Source organism: Drosophila erecta, unplaced genomic scaffold (assembly GCF_003286155.1).
Source record: "Drosophila erecta strain 14021-0224.00,06,07 unplaced genomic scaffold, DereRS2 tig00000055-arrow-pilon, whole genome shotgun sequence".
NCBI classification, from domain to species: Eukaryota; Metazoa; Arthropoda; class Insecta; order Diptera; family Drosophilidae; genus Drosophila; species Drosophila erecta.
This window is the reverse complement of record NW_020825200.1, coordinates 15,852,020-15,869,504: the sequence shown is the minus strand read 5'-3', so window position 1 is coordinate 15,869,504 and position 17,485 is coordinate 15,852,020. Positions and strand designations below refer to the sequence as shown.

Here is a 17,485-nt window from a genome sequence, read left to right as displayed (position 1 = left end):
ATTATATATTTTATATTAATATTTTAATTAATATTTATATATTATATTATAAATATTTTAATATTAATATTTATATAAATATATAATATTTATTATATTAATATTTTAAATACATTATGTTAAATTTTAGCTAAATTCTAGTTCTCTTTATCTGCTATCCTACTCGACGCAGTGAGAATGCAGTATAGTGTGCGTACAAGATAGCGTTGTGCAAAAATACTTTGGTATAGAGAAGTTACAGCAGTTGGTAACACTGGCCAGAGCTCGTCAATTGTTTCGCCAGTTTCGCGGCTCCATCAGAGGAAATTTTGTAGACCCAGTAACTAAATTTGAGTGCGAAGTAAGCCTCTTCACTTCGAATAATTTTAATGCTCGTTTTCGGAATAATCTGAGTGCTGCGGTGGGTGGCTAACAGCAGGGCTAAGTGCGTGTGTGTCTGGAAAACTTCAACAGTGACCTTGAAAATAGAAGTTTTGTTTTTTTTTTCTGTATGCACTTCACCCTAAAATGTAACGCGCAAACATTTGGATCGCTTTTCTGGAAACGGCTCCGTTGCCAAACGAATTGCTCAGTGATAGCTGCCGTATTGGATTCCAATTTATTATTTTCTTACGATGTGTATGGAAAAAGGTTTCCTCTGACATCATATTGTGGCATACAGAGAGTGATTAAGAGAGCAACGGCTAACTTTGTGGTATAAGCATGATAATCGTGCCTAAAATGTGCAATTAAAAGCTATGACTTGTGCGGCTTACAGTTAAGATGCTAATTAAAGTGAAAATCCAGGAGCATGTGTACAGAAACTTATTGTTTTGATGTTGTATGTTGCGTGCGATTTAAGGGAGTGTGAGCGAGAGGGTGCGTTAAAAGAGCACACGTGGATGGGTTGCCAGACTGTCGACAGAGCTTACAGTGGTTTGCACGTCGTCACGGGTTAGTTCGATAATTTTCTAAAGACCGAAAACTCTAATAACGCTAATATGCTTAACTCAGTTTTAATTCAATTACTGTAAATACTTGTTTTATGTTTTGAGTAACAGTGCTCAATCGATGCCCACTTATTTGAACGTTTCAAAAATGCGTTGCAACAGAAGTTGCTCAATGAAATTGTTGGTTGGAATGAACTTAGATCAGCTTTATTGTCAACTTCATGCCAATTTACATATCGTATTTTACTAATTTCAAGAATTTTATATCAGCATAAACAGTCCTTTATCACCAATACGCGTCCGGACAGTCTGGCAACACCGCTCATCGGCCAGCATGAAAATGCGCAACTCGGTTTCTATTTCTATCTTTCGCATTTTCAACGTCTTTGTGATCGGTTGTTGTTGGGTAGCGGATGCCTAATGGTCGGTAGCTGAATGCTATGCTGAATGGAGCACGGTTCGGTTAAATGCCCGATAAAACGCCACTTAAACTGATTGGCTGCACAAAGAAAAATCCTTCGCCAAAAGTTGTATAACAAAAATAAAGAAGAGATTTGGGTGCGTAAAAACGAAATGCGCCAAATACAACATGTGAATTAGGTGACCAAAACTGATAAAAGCTGAAAGCAGAAGAAACACGGAAATCAAAGAAAAACCTTCGAAAACAACAATAACAACTCAGTAGTCCTCCTTTGAACTAACACCGACATGCGTGACGTAATTTGTGTATTATTCTAAAACAAAATTCGATGAAAAGTGAGCAGCAAGAGCGTGCAATTGTTTGTCCCTTTCGAATGCCTGTGTAATTACCAATTGCAATTTTCCTTTTAATTTGAGTTTTGCATGCAACAGGGCGCGTGTTATTCCCACAAACACAAACACATGCACACACTCGCACTTACACGCAGTACAGCCGCATACACACACACACCCACACTTGCATAGGCGCGTGAGAGAAAGGCAACCTGGCGAGGTAAACAAAAATGCGAAAAGTGCAGAGGGGAAAAGCGATAAGAAACAACAATCGCAAACAATCTGCGACTGGCTTTTCTCGATTTTTCCTCTCTTGCTCTCTGTTTCGCTTCTCTGGCTATGCAAACGCAAACAAAAACAATAACAATTAGGTAATGTTTTTATGCCATTCTCTTTTGCTCTCTTGCTTCGCCTCGTTCCGTGTGCTCTACTCTCTCTCTCTTTTTTTAATATTCCATTTTCTTTTGTTTTCACACTAACATTGCACTGTGGGGTGAAAAAAGAACTAGTTGGAAGGTTTAAAATACCGTAGACCAAATTAACTTATAAAATTATACAAATAAATCTAGCTTATAACTGCTACTGAATCAAGTAAATGAAGTGAGAAAAGCATTTAGTGATCCAGCTACGAATATAAAGAGAAGGGTGTACAATTTTTGATCAACTGTGCCTAGGCCACTGTGCGTTCGAAACGGTGGAAATTTTTGAGCGGAAAATTTTTTGTGTTTTGTAAACTGGCTCTGCTGATTACTCGATGCGTTTGACAAATTCGAACATTACTTTATCGCCTTTTAAACTGTAGGCGAGCGGCATACAAATAACTTTGAAATTAATTTGCTTTTGTCATTCATTTTGTAGTGTTGAAATAAAAAAAAAATAATTCATAAAAGCATTCGAAAATGTAAACGAAAAGCGCACGTTTGAAGCACAAGCAAAAAAAAAAAAAAAACGAAATAAAATACGATAGCATATCGTGTCGGTGTGTGTAAATAAAGTGTATTTAAATGTAAAACGTAACAAAAAAAAAAAAAAAAACAACAAAAAAATAACTACGAGTTCGAGATATTCTGCAAACTTGAAGTGCGACAAACTTGAAAACGACAGCGGCAACTGAAAACGCTTTGCAACAATGCTGCACAATAATCGCGACATTGCAGAGCAAAACACAACAAAAGCCACAGCTACCCTATCCACAACAACAACAGCAACAACAGAAGGCAATGGAACGGAGCCAACAATTGCCACGCACCTTGCAACCACATCTGCTGCAGCAGCAGAAACATCAGCTGGCGTAAAGGAAACAAGTGCAACAGCTGAGGGTCAAACGGCGACGGCCAGAACAACACCAACAGCAGCTGTGGCAGAGCGAACGGAATTAGCACAAACAGCTGATGCTGCTGCTGCGCCGACCGTTGATTCGACTGCTGCTGCTACTGAAGCGACCGCATTCGATGCTCAGATGCGAACGCAGCAACGGCACAAGATCAAGATATACCACGATGCCAAGCAGACGGCCGTGTGGCGCACCGATTCGCTGGCCTCCAATCCCAACTCGACCATGTGCCCGGATTTCGTCAGTTCGGGATCAGGAGGAGCGGGCGGTGGAGGCACTGGTCCACTTGGCCTGCCTCCTAGGGGCATCATCCTGTCGACGGCGCCCAGTCTCCTGCAGCGAAAATCATCGGACAGCTCGCTCACCTCGTCCATTGCGCGACGCGTCTCTTTTCCGGATAACCAACTGGTCACCGGTTACCTGGAGCCGGCCAATCCTTGGAAGCAAGGTACGTTTTGCAATGTTACTTCGTATAGTAGTTTAAATGATCGCAATTTTAATTTTGGTATGGATAGAAGGTATTCCATTATTTTGTGTTCGTTTTAGTATTCAGATAAGGTATATGTAGTATAGGTAAAGCAATATTTTGATGACCCATGCGGATCGTATTTACAGTTGTTGTGGTCATAAAAATTGGAGAAATTCTTGGCACGCTATAAAAAACTGATTGTAAGTGCTGACCGAGCTAAAGTTCTATATTGTTGGTAACAACTATATTTCCAATTTAAAATTGATCTGTTTCTGAATATAGAAACATCTGGTTGCGCCAGAATGGACTTTCCGGGTAATTGAAGGTAGATTTTTTCCGGTTTTGCAATATATGCTCACTGTTCAGTTCACAATTTTTCATTCTATAGTCCCACTGGGATTCCGTGCTATCGATCTTATCGTAGGCGATAAAACGCGGGCAAACACGGAAGTAAAATTCGACTCGATTCGAGACACATTCGCTTCACTTCCTGTGAGTTCATTCAATTCAATAGATTTGTTTCCCATTGTGGCGCCGTTGCGAAAAGGATCCGAGAGAAAGATCTGTCAGCTAATTTCAAGTGGCTGCCAAGTCGCCAAAATGCGCAGAAATATTCATTTACCCGCAGCTGAATGAACAGGGAAAAGCGCTGCATCCGACAGATGCGTTCTACAGGCTATTTACTACTCGAGCGTGGTGAATTATTTGCTGTTGCTAAGCACAAGGAAAATGCATATTCCATTTTGGAAGAGAAGAAGTGTGGAGCTGATTAAGAGATTAATAAAAGAAACTAATTAACGTGGAAGCGCAACAGGTATCTTGCCTGCATAGATACAAAGATAAACTTTGTGTCTTTAGGAAACGATACTATTAAATGCATTATTTATAACATTGACTTTTAAAGAGTATAACCTAGTTAAGTGAAGTACCACACGTACCAATAACTTCCATTAATGTATTAATTATTTTAAACATACATATAAATATAATGGGCATACAAATGATAGAAGAGAAACTTCCTGATTTTCTGCCTACATAATAAACTGCGTATAAACATTCTTCATTGGCGTGAAAAGCTGATTTTGCTAAATCGCAAATTGCTTTGTTTTTAAAAGTTTTTAATTTGTTTTCAATACCCGGCTGTTCAATTTTTTTGTGTGCTATTGCTTTTGAGTTTCCTTTGATTTTGTTATTTGTTATTTTCACGTCAGCGATAACAGAAATTGCTGATAAGATACGGTTGCGTTCGTTTTTCGTTGTTTTTATTGCTTTTGCTTTCCAGTTCGCTTCGCGCTTCTCACATGTTTTATTATTATTTTATTATTTGGTCGCCGTTTCTTTTAGCCGGCATTGCTTTTCGTTTTGCCTTTGCGTCTGCTTATGCTACTGCTTTCTGCTTTGCTCTCTTCTGCTCCGCTTTAAGTTTGCCTTGGCGCCTATCGTGGGCTCCACTTTGTGCTCCGCGTTCGTCTCGTCGCAATGTCTATGAATTTGTTTAAACGATTGCCCCGCTTGTGTTGCTATTTACCTCTGTTTAGGTGACACCCTATTTATGTGTGTAGATTGTGTTTTTGTATTTGCCTTGCTGCTGTCCGTTTGTTTGTTTACTTCGAATCCCTTCTCGCCTTTGTCTGCGTCTGTGTGTTTGTACCCATGTTTGTTGCTCTTTTTCCGCCGTCGTGGGCCTACAAACTACTTAGTATGTGATGTCATCGTTGTCGCTAAAACAAAAGCAGCGAACGAGAAGCCCCAGGAAAAAGACTTATGACAGACGACAGGCATTCTGGCTGCGAAGAATGAAAGTGCCAGCCACACACATACACACTCACAGGGTACCGTTGCACAATAGTACATTTGTGCAAATAGAAATTCCATCCACTTTCCGGGTTGGTTTAGCAGCGAAAGGTCCGATCCCAGTAAATAACCTCAATTTGAGGCCCAAACTAGGCCAACTTTTATATGGTTGTAAATGGGATATTTTCTTAAAGGGTTTCACTTCCATCGAATTACAGATTTAAGCATAAAATTTACAAATATTCAATTATTGTGTCGCATTTATAATTGGAAGAAGCGACAACTTTTTCCTGACTTGGCGAGATAAGAGTCGTGTGACGAACGCACCTTTATTATAAATATGTGGCAAATTCAGGTGACAAACCAAGTCACTTAAATTCGAATAATCTCAAGAATCTCAATCTGTAAGAATCAAAATTATAAAACAAAAATTCACTTGATGCGTACCAATCCTAACCATTATTGATCTTTTTCATAGGAAACTTTTTTTTATTAAAAATATATAATGATCTTATGCATACAACTTTATTTTCCAAGACAGCTTTGAACACTGTCAAAGGCTTTAAAACTACGATTAATGCATATTATTTGAGGTACTTGTCTTATTCCTAAAATGCATTCAACACTAAGCAAACAAAATACTGAACGGCTAAGCCATTGTTGTTATGGGGTTTCGAAATTTCATTTGAGCCAAATTCACGCTCACATGCAAGCGGTCAATGAAACGTCACAAAAGATAATAACTAGAATATCAATTGCTGTGCAAAATGTCACGAGCTCGATTAGTGCACATTGGCGATGTAATTAATTTATGCGATTCGAAGGCAAAAGGGTATAAAGAAAATTAAAAACATGTACATATGAGTAAGCTTTTCAGCAAATAACGCAAATGTTTGCATTTAGCCAAAACGAAACTCGCCTTCGCCGCACACGCCTGTTTACAATTCCGGTGCGTGTTTATGGCTGATTTTGGGCGTTTGTGGTTTATTTATTTAATTTACTTTTCTAGCCAGAACCATTGAGACGCTTATCTTCTTAAAAAACAAAACCACTTCGTCTGCTTTTGCCTGAGAATTGCTGCCCGATAATGACAAACGAGCGTCGCTCAGGCAGTCAATTTGTCAATTCAAGTCAACGGCAGCGGTTGATACCAATAATCAGATAAGAATGAGGCATTGTCAAAAACAGGTTGAATGGAATTACAAGCTAACACACTAACTCAATTTCCCCAATTCCACAAGCTACGAAAATTCTGTGTCTATATATTTTATAATCCACTAATTAGGGTCATATGTTCGCTTTTGGTGCCTTAAATGAAAAAAATATAATGCTAAATAAGTTTTATGATATCAAAACCAGTTTGTCCTGCAAGTATTCTCCTTAAAACTTCTCCTTTCCAAACTTAAATTTGTTTTTCCAAATTTCTTAACTTGCAATCTATTATTTGCCGTCTTCTATTGTTCTATTATTCGTGGCCAACTTGCAGTAAACCGAAATGTAGCCATAAATTTAATGACAGAGCGGCGAGAGCAAGATTCAGACATTGTAAATGTTTAGCACTAAATTAACAGCAATTTAATTGGACAATTTTTCCGGTTCTCTTGTGAGTGCTTTGCTATACTATACTATAGTATACTTACTGTAGGTTTTCTCTATTTGTACATTCGACTTTTGCTGTGACTTTTGTGAGAATCGCCAACGTCAGTAGCAGCGGCGAACAAGGCACAAAAATCGATGGAATAATAAAATATTGAGAAGGCATTTAATAAACGCAGTCAGACGGCGGCACGCGATTCTACAATGTTTGTGTTGCTTAGTCATTTATCAATGCGATCGATAGCGCGAATCAACAAACAAACATACTCTTAATCCCAGCGATTCGCATATTCCCCTTCCAATGTATCGATCATTTATGGATTTGTCACCTCCAAAGGCCAATGAGCTCTATTTACCTGTATTGCCGCTATCTATCTTTGTATCTATAACTTGGCTTATTTGCTTTTGAAGTCGGCATATGCGAACGAATTGTTGGTGATGACAAATGAGCTTTATTTAGGTAATTTCGCATAAAATTCTCAGGTGGGCTTGGCTTGTTTTTGTTTATTTGTTAATTATTTCAACAATCAAAAATAGATCAAAAAATATTACGGCAAATAAATATCATATCAAAGAAAAGAATGCAGGAATGACAAACAACACAATGGTTAAATGAATGATAGACACAACTTGTTTAAATAAACTATATAAATAATAAATGATTTTTTTTCTTTTAAAATATAGTTTATACATAGATGTTTTTCTTTATCAGTCTGTTATATAGAGCATAATACTCTTTGGAAATAGCATATATTTTCTATTTCGTCTGTTTATATAATGCCTCGTATCTCCGCCGACCGTTGACCCATAATGCCAAATGTCCAATACTAATTTGATTGGTTTGAATCATTCTTATTTATAGTTAAACAAAAATTCAAAGAGAAACGTCAAATAACTTGGTCGTCACATTGTCTGCTTGGTCGTGAGAAATCTGTAATAATTCAGATTTTGAATTATTCTACTCAACGCTAATGAATCACTTAACAGATGTTGGGTTTCAAGGCAGCCTCGGTTTGGCGGAGGTGGTCGGAACTATTATATAGATGAAATAGAACTGAAGCACTTTTGAATGCCTGCCAAGACTGAAAATCTTTCGGAATCGGTGAACAGATTTCTTGACAAAATCTCGCTTCTCTCCCATTGCCGCCTGTGTGTTGGCATCCAAGTTTGTGGCAGATCTAAAGCGAATCGTTTAATTGCCTCTAACACCGATGTGCCGAGATAATGCAATGATAGATTAAATTGTTTACGTTTTTCATAAGAACCTATGCTTGTCTGGGTGGAGGTGAGCGGTGGTGTGCTTCCAACTATTTATAAGAAAGGTGCACTTGGCATTTGGCACACTGTTCTTTCTTTTGTTTGTAGCGAACTTGCAGTAGTCGCTGAATGCGTCCAAAATGCATCATAGTAACCCACAATTCCCTTGAAAACAGACTATGTGAATTTGTACTACATTTAATTATTTAATTCCGCCGAGCATCGTTCATCATAGACCCATATATTTAAAAGAGTTCCTGTTGTTGGCCATGAGCTGGCATCAAAGAGCAGACTTTGCGGTTTCCGAGCTTGGCCCCCCAATGATACGCAGTATACAAACAGTATCCAACGCAAATGAGTCGCAAATTACAAGTTCACGATTTCGAGTCAACCAACCCCGCTGGAAAAAACACAAGTTGTTTGGAAATTGCCGCCGCAATTCTATTTAATTTTTTACTTTGTGTGGACAATTTGTCTATGTCGCTCAATGTGTTTGATGCCAACGCCGGCAATTGTCGATGATCATGTCACCATGGTTGCTGGAAGTGGGAGATTTTGTTCGGGTAGGGAGCCAGGCACTCGCACGCGCCACATGTTTTAGTTATCTTTCATATGGACTACAAATATAATATATTTGTTGTCTTTTGAAGTGGCGACACTTGAGTGGCCAAAACAGAAGAACTGCCTCAAATACTTGTCGACTTTCGATCTATATATACTATACATTAAGTCTCAATGCTTGAATATGTACATTTTTTGTATAGGAAACCCAGTATACCCTATAAAGAACCCTAATATACGTATTAATCAGTTAATTTATCTATTTCAGTATACCTTGTAAAGAGCAGTTCCGAGATTGTCGATCAGTATCAGCAGTCGTGTAAAAAGCATAACACCATGCCATTAGAGAGCGTAGTGGATCACCTAAAGGCGCTGGATCTGAACCAAGCGCGGCAGCCTTTACTTCCCCTTAAAGGGAAAGAGCTAACCGCCAACGATTGCGAAGCCCTCGAGGAGATTTTCAAACGGGTAAGGTGGAACATCTTTCTTCAAACTTCGATTAGTAAAATGGCCAAATCAACCTCCAGATACAATACAAATGCATCGATCTGTCCGACTGCACGCTGGACGAGAGCTGCTTGATGGCCCTCTTTCAAATGATCGAATACTATGAAGCTGCCAATGAACTGGACATTTCCTACAACAAGGTGGAGATGACGAAGCGCTGCTGGGAACTGTGTGCTTACATGGTGGAGCGCAGCCAAGAGCTGCAGCTACTCAACGCGGAGAGCAATCAGATAACAAAGTTGGGTGCCGACAGTCTTGGGCGGGCCCTCGGTTCTGCCAACCTGCACACATTAAAGCTGGAGCACTGCGGTCTTAGGGGACAGCCACTCGTCCATTTATGTAAGTTAGACGGGGTTTGGTTACGTTTTGGGAATAGCGATTAGTCATAAGATCAACATGTTTCTAATCCTTGAGTGAAGATAGACCAAGGCAAAGAAACCTGAGATGTAATCAATATTTAAATATATTCGAGATTGTATGTATTATATTTTAGTGTCGTTTGCAGGCCGAGGTCTCTATCAAAACAAAATGCTCAAGGAGCTGTGGGTGGGCTACAACGACTTGGACTGTGTAGATGCCCAGCACATAGCAGACATGCTGCGCTATAACCATAGCTTGGAGCTAATTGACATTAGCAATAACAACATAAGGAACGAGGGCGTCATGTACCTCGTACAAGCCTTAATACTCCAGTCCACCGAGCTGGAGCGACGAATGGGTGCCTTGAAGCGCACCCGTGCCATTGAGGTGGACGAGTGCGTGTCTCCTGTGGAAACGGATCCCCCGGAAACCATTCCCACATCCTTTAGCTCTGTCACCAATCAAACGAAAGACGTCGTCGATGGTGAGTCTCCTGCGCACGAAGCCACTATTCCCGAGACTACGTCGGAGGAGACGACATCTACCGATCCAGCGGTAGGTGTCCTTGTGGACTTAGATAATGATAACGACGACGAAAACACGGAGGACACCGTTCGTACTGTCAGAAACTGCAACCAAAACGGAAGCGGTCAGTCGATGCTGGACAAGCTGCTCTCCATGAATAGCGAAAGCAGCAGCGAAGAGGCGCCCTCAAACATATCCACCGACACCCTGGCAGCCTGCTGCTCCGAGGACATCAGCGAAATCAGCAACGAGATTTATGAACCCAACACCGTCAAGCAGACTCCAGCAGAAGGCGAAGTCGCTCCGGCCATGATCTCATCCAACCCGATGGAGTCAGAAACGGTAGCTGTTGCAAGTGCAACTGTGGAGCCGCTGTCTCCAGCGCACCAACAACAGCAATGTTCTCAAAACGAACGCAACTTATGTGGTGAATAACTTTGTCCTCGAACAGTTTCATCAAACAGCGCTGAATTTGTTCTCTTTTTCAGATATTACTCTCTCAACAGAGGCTAAAACCGTTGAACCCAATGAATCCTGTGTACAGAACAACATCATAAACAACAACAATAATAACAATGCTAACAATTCCCACAACAATACCAATAATAATACAATTCAATTGCCATCGGAAGCAGGAGCATCAGCAACCATTTCAGTCGTACCACCGCCACTGGATATCGAAAACATTCCTAGTGGTTCCTCGCCGGCGGCAATTTTTGAAGTCACGGCCGAGGAAAGCGACTGTATCAATGGCAGTGCTGTGGCGGGGGCTGCTGGCTCTCGTCCACTGGATGTAAACAAAAACGCCAAGGCTGGTGACGACTTTGAGGACACGCACAGCACGGACTCGGCGTTCGAGAGCGCATCTGAAGGCGACATAAGTCGCCATCTGCCTGACGAGTTTAGCCGCCTTTCGGTGTTACTGGATAGCACCCGGCTGGATGACATGACAAAAGAGATGTGTGGCATAGAGACGGCTACCATAGCCACGGAGTCCACCGAGTGCCTTCTTGCCGCCCAGGAGGCAGCGACGCTCACATCTGCGCCAGTAGTCCCCGCGTTGGACAAACTTGAAGATGCATTCCCGCCCCCAAAAGTAACCATCGCCGAGGAGTGTCTCCTGAAGGATAAAGAACTGAGCCCCAGTTCCTACCCGTCTCCCAGTCCTGCGCCCACGCCTCCACCACCGTCCACGTCGCCGGGAGGAGCAAGCCTTGGCTTAAGACGCACGGAGTCCAGTTGTGCATATCTTAATCAGTCCAGCCGCAACCGATCGCAGAGCTCCGACAGCCTGTGCAGCGAGACTTCGCTCGACGGCATGAGTAGCGGAGCCAGTAACAACAGTGTCAGCTCTACCGCCTCCGCTGATCCCAAGTTTGCGGAAAAGCTAACTAAAAATGACACACTTTCGCGCCGGCAGCTGGCCGAGGCTAACCTGGAAGCCAACCGATCGCCTAGCGGACTGAAGGCTCTTACTTTGTGGAATAATAACTTAAGCAAGGATTGCGCCCCTGCTGTGGCTGAGTTGCTGCAGAAGACCATTTCGCTGGAACTGCTTAATATTGGCAAGAATTGTCTCTCCGATGAGTTCCTTTTAACCATAAAGGACAAATTGACGAAAAACACCACTCTGACAACGTTGGGGCTACAGAGTGCCCATCTAAACGCCAAGGGGATTGAGACGTTGGCCTCAATCCTCACCTTTGGTGGCAACAGCAAGCTCCAGCGTATTGACATTCGCGACAATAAACTAGAGGTGGAAAGTCTGAATATAATCGCCGAGGTGCTCAAATCCAATAAGACGCTCACGCAGATCGACATTAACGATGAGCCAAAACGACTGACGGTAAGTTATCTGGCCCCGGAATTGGTCCATTGAAGCCGAGTGTTCAATGCGTGGCCACGGTAGAATTTGAGTTTCCATTTCCATTACATACTGCATCTTTTGTAAAGCAAATGAAAGTTCGTAGATTCACAAGTAATATTTAACAGTGACTATTGAAATATTTGCTCAACAAAAGTGTTTGACATTTTCCACATACTCAGCTATTTACTCTTGGTAATACTCTTGGTAATTATTTAATAAATTAAATAATTCTATTTCGATTTTAGTTATTGTGAGAAGTGCAATATAAATAATAAGCTTATTAAAGACATTATTATTGCCAAGGGTATAAAAGCTGCGGCTGGCCGTAGCTATCCATACTGATACCATGACTTCATACAATATCGTGCTTAGTTTTGGATGGCTGTGTTATAGACGTTTTATGCATTGACAGTTTTGATTTTGAATTTTTAATCAAATCGTTTTCATTTGTGGTCACTGTTGTCGTTGCCTCTCTCATCTCCGTTAAAGTTGCCCATAGTGCCGATAGTAAATGTTATACCGCCATCGCCTTTGCCCCAGGAGAGCGTAAGTAAACCCCCGATCAATTTGCTCCTCCAACTCTCTGCCTACTGCCCTCTGAGCTCAACTGCAGTCCTTTGATCACGCTTGGCTTGCATCCGATAACATTTCTAACAACTGAAACGCACTCTGACCACCTGGTCTTAGTAGTTTGCGTAGCCTGAACCCTAGCTAATATTTCACTTTAGCTTAATTTAAGATTCGTTCGCCTTGATAACAAAAACCTCTTGTCCACTTGCTCAGTTATACCCCGACAATGCTTGTTCCAATACAAAAGCTCCTTACGAAGCTGTTCATTGGTTAACTGAGCAATTCCACAACTGACTACTTCAATCAGTATCTGCTTTACTTAAAATAAAAACGATCCGCTATCGAATAGAACTCGAATATGCCCGTACTGATTGGTTTCAATCCTTCTTCATTCTCATTTCAGATCGGCAGCGATGCGCACTTGGATTACACAAGGGTGCTGGGCACCGTTCGCTCCCTGTGCTCGCGAAATGAGAAGCGGCAAGCACAGGAGCTGGCGGAGAAGACGGCGAACATGGTTGGCGGCGGCAGCAATGTGGGAGGCAGCCTTCCGGGCATACGGTGTCGCGGCAGTTACTACTTGGGTTCGCGGAAGATCTCGTTGACCTGCCACAGTCGCCCTTTTGTAGATGCGGCTACTGGCACGGTGACTGCAACGTCAACCGCGACCGCTGCAGCAACCGCCCTGCCCACACCGACTGCCCTGTTGGAGGTAAAGCGTGGACCTCGTCTCCGCTCCCCGGGACCAAGTCCGCCCACTATATCGCCGTCGTCCTCGCCGAACCGCAGCCGCTTTCAAGTTTCGCGCGTGTTAGAAGTGGCCAGTCCACTGATCTCGCCGCTGGCCCAGCATCCGCCCCCGCACCCGCCGCGCTCGGCCAGCAGCTGCATGTCCATACCCACCATTGGATCGCCCAGTGGCAGTCAGAACAGTCTCAATGCCGTTGGGGCCCTGCCGACCTCTAGTTCTCTGCCCGCCATGGCATCTGTTACCTCCTCGACGCAGACGATCAAGCGGCTGTCGGTGTCACCCAGGTCTCGCTTCCAAGTGTCTCGCATCTACGAGGATCCCCAGGTGCCGATCGCCAACCGGCAGTTGCCACCGATTACGCCACATACGCCACCAATTGATCTACCACCCACCCCTATGCTGAAATCGGCAAGGAAGGCGGTCCTGCTGTCCGAGGCGGTGGAGGCGGCAGCTGCTGCCGTGCCAGTAAGCAGTGTGGTTATTGTAGAGTCCGGCGATAACACAGACGCACACATAAGTACAAAAGCCGTAGAGGTAGCCGGGCAAAAGGTTTCTCCGCACCTGACCATATCACCCACCTCAAGTCATTCAAGCTCAACCTCGCCGGGAAGCAGCAGCAGCAGCAGCGGGAGCAGTAGTACTAGCAATGGAAGCACGTCAGCTTCCACCGACGTTACAGACTCTGTAGTTTCTGGCCCTGAAGTTTCACAAAGGATCTGTCCCATTGTCGTATTCAGCGATAATGACATCACGTTGACCAAGGAATCGGCCGGCGTGGTTGCTCTCTCTGCTGCTGCTGCGGCGAGCAATACGAATACTGTTTTGAAAAGTGAGCCAGAGCCGCTGCCGCCTTCCGAGCCCGTCAGCAACGCGCCACCGACGCGTACCCGGAAAACATCGTGGATAGCCAATCCGTCGGCGGTAGACAAGCTGCTTACAATATTCAACATTGGCTCGTCGCCGGAACCTAAGGCCAGTCAAATAAGCCACCTGCCCGCGTCCAACACGATCACAAACAGCTCACAGAGTTAGTTGCTTTTTATGTAAATTATATTTATTAGAAGGGGATAACTGTAGTCATAAAGAATTCATATTCAAAAAATTCCATAAAGATGTTCCATTTAATTAACAGCTATGATATACTTTGCATTTAATTATTTTAAAGCTGTTTGAAACCGCTTACCTTCTGTATAAGTGTAATTAAGGGGATTAAGTATTTAAAGTCCGATATTACCAAACTTCTTATAATAATAATTCCTGTACATTTTGCTTTGACAGATGCTCCAGCGACAAGCGTCGTAGGAGGCGACACCAGTTCTACCACCAATCCAAATCCAATTCTTTCGGTTGCGCGAAAAACTGCTCCTGCATCGTGGGCCTCTCTGACCGGTAGCAACATCTCCAACGCCAGCCAAAATACGTCCTCAGGCACGGAGACGGGAAGTTCTTCCTTTCTCGACGCAGCCTCCAGACAGCTGAGGGATTTCAGCAAGCAAGTCTTTCGCCAGAACATCTCCTTCAACAACAGCGGTGAACAGGCAGCGTCCAGTGCACCTCCTCAAAGTGAATTGAGCACGGGGACGTCCGCGTCCAGCAGCACAGAATCGCCATCCCCGCCGGAGTGCAATACAGCGTACATCCCGCTCAGCCTGAAGCGTCAGCTAAAGGAAAACATTTCGCCGGAGCACACGATCAATGAGGAAACGCTTCACACGCTACAGAAGCTATCGAGGGCAGAGGATGTGGCGCTAAAGGCGGAGGATGTCCCCGAACTGGGCGATATTGAAATCGTAATGCACAGCGAGGTAGCCGATTGCGTTCTGCCAGAGGATAAACAGCAAGAGCAGGAGGAAACATCTACAAATATCGTTTAAAGGGCCCTAGGATCAACTAAATATATTTGGTGCGTAAATACATGGAAATGCGTAATGCGTAACTACATGGAAAGCAAAATGATGCGAAATGTGAAAACACACAACTTAAACGATTAAATCTAACACCCACCCAGCATTCCCATGGCTCTCCTTCGTACTGTACCCCACCCGCCTTGAAAAATGGTTAGGAAGTCAAGGTTGATAATGATAATGAAAATTTGGGTGTCCCCCCAACTCAACAAAATATGATGAAGTACACAAGTTATTACTAACTTTGTTTTATTTTTGGTTAAATTCATTTTAAGTTTTATAACACAAGAAAATATAAATATATTTTAATTATACTTATGGCATACGAATGCAAATCTAATGCTCAATATTCACTTCAAGAAAATTGCACGCGAAATTAAGAACTTATGGTTTGTTATTTTTCGTGACCCTTTTCTGAAGTGAGTACTGACCCAAAAACGGATATACTTTAATGAATGTAAAATGTAAAAACAACATTTTAAATGTACACACATATACATATATTTAAACCATAAAAACCTATCGAAACACCATTTGGCTTAGTGTGCCGTTAATAGCTGACTCTTAAAAAGTTGAATAGGTATAGGGAGCGAAAATCGTGTGGATGAAAATTTGTACTTACCGTTTCAAATGAATACTTAATGAAAATTAACCATAATCAGAATACAGCCACCGGAAACACATTGTTACTTAAGTTAATATTTACTATACGAAAAGCACTATTGTTACCATTTATTAAGGGAAATTCTCCCACCATAGGATTACTTAACACCTATGTATAGTGCAATTTTTCTATTTTTTTTATTCCTTCCCGCTTTCTCAACTCAAATCTTAAGTGCTAACTAGATCGGATCAACTGAAGTATTATGAATTGGAACAACTTTCAAAACAAAAGCATACTTAAATTAGGTACTTAATCAGCTTACGAATTGCCACTAATTTTGTAATTAGCCCACCAGCCAACCATAAAACAGAAGGAAGTCTTAAGTTCAATGACATTGTGCAATTAATCGTACATTCTTATTTTACAACCCAAAACTTAACAACGGAAATGAAGCGCAAACGAAAACAAAAGTACCCAAAATAAATCCAATTGATCTCATTATGTGATATTTGTCGTAGTGCCCAAAGCGTTCACTGTACGTGTATCTATAACCAAACCATATGAGTTAAGTACAGGGAGTGTACATTCGAACACTTTTGCTATAAGTAAACTTGCTCAAGTCATCCCCATCAACACCAATGTGTTCCCAGCACCGTGCAACTTTTTAAAATGTCAGCCTTTAATGGACCTACCTAAACGTTATTGATACAATTTAAATGCAACACACACATAGAGATATATATATATATAATAACATGTAAACATATTTTGATTCATGGAAGATCTTGTAAATACCGCGTGTGTACTCTCTATTGGAAAAAGGGGAGTCTAGACGAAGCTACACCGAGCTCTGATATATTTTTTTTGCTCTTTGTTAACGATTTTTGTTTTTGTTTACCATTTTATTGTTTAATACATTAAGTGTAACAATATGGATATGTGTATATATCTATATATTACGTACGTATTTAAGTAGTCAAAAGCAAACCAATTTTTCAAATATTTTCCAAAACGTACCAATCGAAAATGCTTCAGCGTGTCTTCTTCAGTTAAGTGGAATTACTTAAAAAATGTACTGTACTTAATTTACAAATGGATGATATTTCTGGTGCTTACCGGTCGCTAGAAGTTTGCCTTAAACTAGAACCCTTTCTTTGGCCATCTGAATTCACCACCAAGCCAATTGGATAATTTGTTTACTCTTGATCCGAAATTTGTTTTTTGTCAATAGCTATGATTTTGTTTAACATTGGCAAGTTTAGTACCTATTTACATAAAATAAGTTTATGAATTAGAAAAAAACTACTAAACCTAAAAATTTATTGAATAAACATGAAAGTTGTAATGAAACTACACATGCCTTTAAGTGAAAAACTATTTTTAATGGCTGGAGATAATCGTGTTTTTGGGCGAATTCAATGGCAAATAGCTCACATGAACTCAAGCTGGAGTTCGATAGGCATTTCCCAATAGGAAAAATGATTTTATCCGATAAGAGGGAAGTATAGTGACTCCTCTGGGGAGTCTGCCCCATCGTTGCCCCACGATTCCCAAGAATAATACGGTGAGCAAAGGCAGTGTCATGACAACTGTTGATAGGTGCGAGCAAGCGAGAGGAGAGGAGCTGACTGAGTGGGTGGGTGGTTCATTCATGAATCCGAGATGCTCCGAGTGGGTGTCGGCACAGCAGGGTGGTTGTTGGTTG

At 41.8% G+C, this 17,485-nt stretch overlaps 1 protein-coding gene across 2 annotated transcripts; it reads left to right on the top strand.

The window, feature by feature from the left end:
• Positions 1-216: 216 nt before the first annotated feature.
• Positions 217-17,135, top strand: LOC6540888 (myb-like protein U). 2 transcript variants are annotated; one of them, XM_015159403.2, is made up of 9 exons: positions 217-340; positions 2,541-3,463; positions 8,961-9,160; positions 9,220-9,538; positions 9,693-10,511; positions 10,573-11,930; positions 12,441-12,497; positions 12,925-14,299; positions 14,551-17,135. In XM_015159403.2, the coding sequence occupies exons 2-9, from the start codon at positions 2,812-2,814 to the stop codon at positions 15,144-15,146; spliced, it is 5,376 nt and encodes a 1,791-aa protein (XP_015014889.1). In that variant the 5' UTR covers positions 217-340; positions 2,541-2,811; the 3' UTR covers positions 15,147-17,135. The 2 variants fall into 2 exon arrangements, with proteins under 2 accessions (XP_015014889.1, XP_015014890.1); XM_015159404.2 differs by having other exon boundaries at positions 217-400; positions 9,705-10,511.
• The last annotated feature ends 350 nt before the right edge of the window (positions 17,136-17,485 follow it).